Consider the following 5,000-nt stretch of genomic DNA (forward strand, 5'->3'; position numbering starts at 1 on the left):
CAGACGCGTTGGGAGTTACCACCGTGACATCATGTCACATGTCCTTAAAATATCGCGGGAGACTACGTCTCCTTTCGGCCAGCGCAGTTGATTTTTTACCGACTGCACAGGCTGAAACCCATCCCAATGACGTCAGTTCAAAGGCGTGATAGGGCCATTTGGAAGGAATCTCCCCATGATGAGTATGACAGGTGTATGACGGGTCTCGTTCTGCCTCCTTACCAAAGACTCTAGAGCGGACCAAGATGGATCAGTCCATATATTAGGAACAGCAGTGTAGCCAGTGTCTGGGAGTAACTTCAGGCACACAGCAGCTGCGTCTGACAGTCTCAAGCTCACGTTGATGTATGAAGCCAGCCTAAGTCAGCCGCAGCTCATCATGAACGAGCCTATTCTCTGGGGGGGTGTTGCTTGACGATTTGCATGATGTGTGGAGCTTGACCTGCGCTGCGCAATGGATTATGGGATATCTGAGGCCAAAAAGATGCATCGATGCCATAGACCTAAAAGAAATGGACAAACAGACTCCGTTGTTCTCAATGGGAGGGGACTGAAACAAATTCCGTTTACTTCCCATCGTTCGCGCGCAGACTTTGTGACATTAGCCGTCCTGTAACTTGCTGTAACTGGTCTGATAGATGGGTTACACGGAAATTTGACATTCGTCGACTTCGTCTATCTTTCTTTATGTAGATCAGTGGGGATCGATGCTCGAGGAGCGAGGGAGGACGTATAAACTCTAAATGAGAGGCACCCTTGGAAATCACGCCAAACAAAGTACCCATCTAGAGAGAGCGCTTGACTTTCGGACAGTCTACTCTGACATAACTTCCGGAAAATGCACGCTGCCCAGCGCTAACCAGGGGCAGCCGTGGCCTACTGGTTAGGATTTCGGGCTTGTAACCTGAGGGTTGCCGTTCGATCCCCGACCAGTCCATGGTTGAAGTGCCCTTGAGCGAGGCACCTAACCCCTCACTGCTCCCCGAGCGCCGCTGGTTGGGCAGGCAGCTCACTGCTCTGGGTTGTGTGATTCACCTCACTGTGTGTTCACTGTGTGCTGTGTGTTCACTAATTCGGTTAAATTGACTTAAATGCAGAGAACTGAATTTCCCTCACAGGATCAAAAAAGTATATATTCTATTGTATTCTATTCTATTCTACTTATGATTCAGACACAGCCGCTCTCTCGACCTACGGAACACTAGCGCACACACTCACACACACCAGAGCCATATACTGTAGATACATGTAGGCCTATCTTTATGGCTCTGACACACACTATCGCCCTACTGAACTTTAGCACTATGGAAAATGAAGTGCATTACACTACGGAAATAATGTGTCACTGTTACGACCTCTGTCTGTTAGTTGAGAACGTTACACGTTCGCTTTTATGGGAAGGGGTGTTACGGCCCTAGTGTGATCTGGCCGTCTGTGTGCTGATCTTCCAATTTCCAGGCCATGCCCACCTCTGATTGCCTGAGTGGTTCCTGCTTGGGTCTAATTATTGGTCAGCCATCTAAATACCCAAGATGGCATCAGAGCAGGGCCTTTGAGCCCGCCAACATCCACGGTTGTGTGAGAGCCTTGGATGGCTGTGTGTCGTGTGTGTTATGTGGTATCTGTTTGCAGCGCGTGCTGATCACGGCAACTACTTTCCCAGACTGGGGAGTTTGAGTGGCTACGGTGTAGCACATCCTAGCTTAGTGTGGCCTGGGTGTGCCGGGTTTGGCATAAGCCTGTTTAGTGTCTTTGTGTGGGCTTGGTGGCCTGGGGTGTCCAGGTGAGGTACCTGACATGCTCATTTTATAGCACACACACTCTCTCTCTCTCTCTCTCTTTCTCTCTCTTTCTCTTCCTACAAAACACTAGCACACTCTCTCACACACATTCTCTCCCTCATGGCTGTGTGTTGCCAGCTGAGACAGCGAGACTGTGCACAGCTAAATAACACACACACTCACACACACTCAGACTGACTCCCGTGTATCTAACAAACAGGACCAGCATATGCATGAGCTGCTGCACTGACACAGACACAGACACACACACACACACACAAACACACACACACACACTTTGTGCGTTCAGAGTTCTCTTCTATCTTTGTTGGGTTAACGAGTCACCTGTTGCCATGGAGTTGGACTTTGTCCCGACTAACGTGTGTGCGTGTGTATGTGTGTGTGTGTGTGTGTGTGAGTGTGTGTGTTTGTGAATGACTAACATTTGCATATCAGTGTGTGCAGTGAGTCAGAGCTGCTTCCATACCTCACTCCATACCTAAACTACTGCCAAACTGGAACTTACTAAAAGTGTATAAACATACTATTTAGACAGAGATTAACACATACGGACACTTCAAATATGGAAATAAATAAATCATGCTTGAATGATAATAACAACAATAATAATATAATAATAATAAACTTTATTTGCATAACACTTCTCATACAGAGTATCATTTATTTACTTTACATTTGGAACATTTAAGACGATAATAGAGAATAAGACTAAAAGCACTCAGAGAGCGCAGACCTCTGCCTTCTATCAAACATGAAGCCGGTCACCCGTTTTCCCTCTCCACACCAAAAAACTTCTCCAACACGTTATCTGTGTCTCTAGACTCCTTCTGTCGTGAGTTATGAGGTTCTGACACCATGCATTGTTCCTCTAACTATATATTTAAGGACACATATATTTAACGATCAGGATGCAAGTGGCCTAGATAACTATTATTAGCCTATTTCTTCCTTGGTCGTCATACATTTGAACCTAAACTATTCAGACAGCCACCACGTGGCCATACCATGCCATTACACCGCGAAGGAAAAACAGAACCGCCTCCTGAATCCAGACGGAGATACAGATCACTCCCAAAAATGAATGGTTTCTTCCTTGGGCCAAATCAGACCTTCCCTGAAACTTTTTGAATTAATTTGCTAACAAACAGACAAACAGACAGAAAAACAGACAAACAAACAGACAGATATACAAACAAACCCTGATGAAAACATAACCTCCTTGGCGGAGGTAATAAATAACAATAATAATAACAATAATAATACATGTTGAGGCTAATACAACAAGTTGTTACAAAGTGGTTTAGAAATGAACCTTTTTTTAAAAACTTCGACCTTTGTGAGTGTGTGTGTATGAATACATGTGAATGTTTTGTAGAGGTGTGTGTGTGTGACAGATGCAACATGTTTGTTTGTGTGTGTGTATGTGTGTGTGTGTGTGTGTGTGTGTGTGTGTGTGTGTGTGTGCGTGTGTTGTTTTTAAAATGCTTTAGAAATAAACTTTACTAGGGCTGTATCTCTTCCAATAAGCTTTTCACCCTGATAGCATTCTGAACACTGTGTCACATGCCTCTGCGTGTATGTATGTGTGTGTGTGTGTGTGTGTGTGTGTGTGTGTGTGTGTGTGTGTGTGTGTGTGTGTGTGTGTGTGTGTGTGTGTTTGTGTGCGCGTAATGAGGAAAACAATAGCCATGCACTCATCAAACACACACTCCTAGCATGCTATCTAAGAAAATGAGTAGGATGTGGGAGATTGTGTCTGTGTGTGGGGGGGGGGGGAGTATGTGTGTGTGTGTGTGTGTGTGTGTGTGTGTGTGCTTCTGTGTGCATCTGTGTGCTTGTGTGTGTGTCCGTTTGTGTGTGTGAGTGAGTGTGTGTGTGTGTGTGTGTGTGTGTGTGTGTGTGTGTGTGTGTGTGTATATGAGTGTTAAGCCAAGCATTTACAAGGTATCAGATGATACTAATGAAATACATATAAATAACATTAACACTGATCCTCATTAATAACATGCTGTCCAGAAGCCTGTCACACACCCCCACACACAAGATGAGTCACACACACACACACACACACACACACACACTTCTGATATTCTCATAAATAGTGTTTGTTCTGTAGCTGGTTGTTTATGAGGCCTCTAGCACTTGTAAAGGAGTTGCATAGTCCTAGAGAATTTGTGAGTGTGTGTGTGTGTGTGTTAGTGAGTGTGTGTGTGTGTGTGTGTGTGTGTGCCCAATGTTTTAGTAGTAATTCCCTCATCACGAGCACACACACAAGGGTTCCACGTGTGCTGTCTGTATAAGACGCACACACACACACACACTGTTGTCAGACTGTCAGATGCCCTTACACACTTTTGAGCTCACACATTGACTTTCCCACCATCGCACACACACACCCTCTGTGGATCTCACATAGCGGACCTGCCACCACAGACCGACACACACATATCCGGTGTGTATCCCACTGACTGCATGGCTGAGGACAGTAGTGACACACACATTTATGGTGTGTATCACGCCGAACACACCAGTGAAACACACACCTATAGTGTGTATCATGCTGAAGAAACCAGTGAAACACACACCTTTAGTATGTACCGCGCTGAAGACACCAGCGACGCACACATCTGTGGTGTGTATCATGCTGAAGACACTCGCAACGTTCTGGCCGGGAGGCTGAGATTGATTCACACAGTGGAGAGCACAGAGGAGTCTGGAGGAGAAGAGAACTACGAGGAGACGAGAGGAGGAGAAACCAGCGAGGAGATGAGAGGAGGTGGAACTAGTGAGGAGACGAGAGGAGGTGAAACTAGTGAGGAGTCTGGAGGAGAAGAGAACTACGAGGAGACGAGAGGAGGAGAAACCAGCAAGGAGATGAGAGGAGGTGAAACTAGTGAGGAGATGAGAGAGGGAGAAGAGAACTACGAGGAGACGAGAGGAGGAGAAACCAGCGAGGAGACGAGAGGAGGTGAAACTAGTGAGGAGACAGAAGGAGGAGAGAACTACGAGGAGATGAGAGAAGGAGAGAACTACGAGAAGACGAGAGGAGGAGCAACCAGACAGGAGACGAAAGGAGGTGAAACTAGTGAGAAAATAAGAGGAGGAGAGAACTACGAGGAGATGAGTGGAGGAGAGAACTACGAGGAGATAAGCGGAGGAGAGAACTACGAGGAGACGATTGGAGGAGAGAACTACGAG

The 5,000-nt window shown here is 46.2% G+C and overlaps 1 protein-coding gene across 1 annotated transcript in view; it reads left to right on the forward strand.

The window, feature by feature from the left end:
- Window positions 1–4,148: 4,148 nt before the first annotated feature.
- ankrd2 (ankyrin repeat domain 2 (stretch responsive muscle)) overlaps window positions 4,149–5,000 on the forward strand; it is a 6,586-nt gene continuing 5,734 nt past the window's right edge. Inside the window, exon 1 of the mRNA XM_062519632.1 lies at window positions 4,149–5,000. This exon is cut by the window's right edge and continues 165 nt beyond it. Coding sequence (XP_062375616.1) covers window positions 4,275–5,000 — 726 coding nt within the window. The 5' untranslated portion in view covers window positions 4,149–4,274.

This window comes from Sardina pilchardus, chromosome 18 (assembly GCF_963854185.1).
Source record: "Sardina pilchardus chromosome 18, fSarPil1.1, whole genome shotgun sequence".
Lineage (NCBI taxonomy): Eukaryota > Metazoa > Chordata > Actinopteri > Clupeiformes > Clupeidae > Sardina > Sardina pilchardus.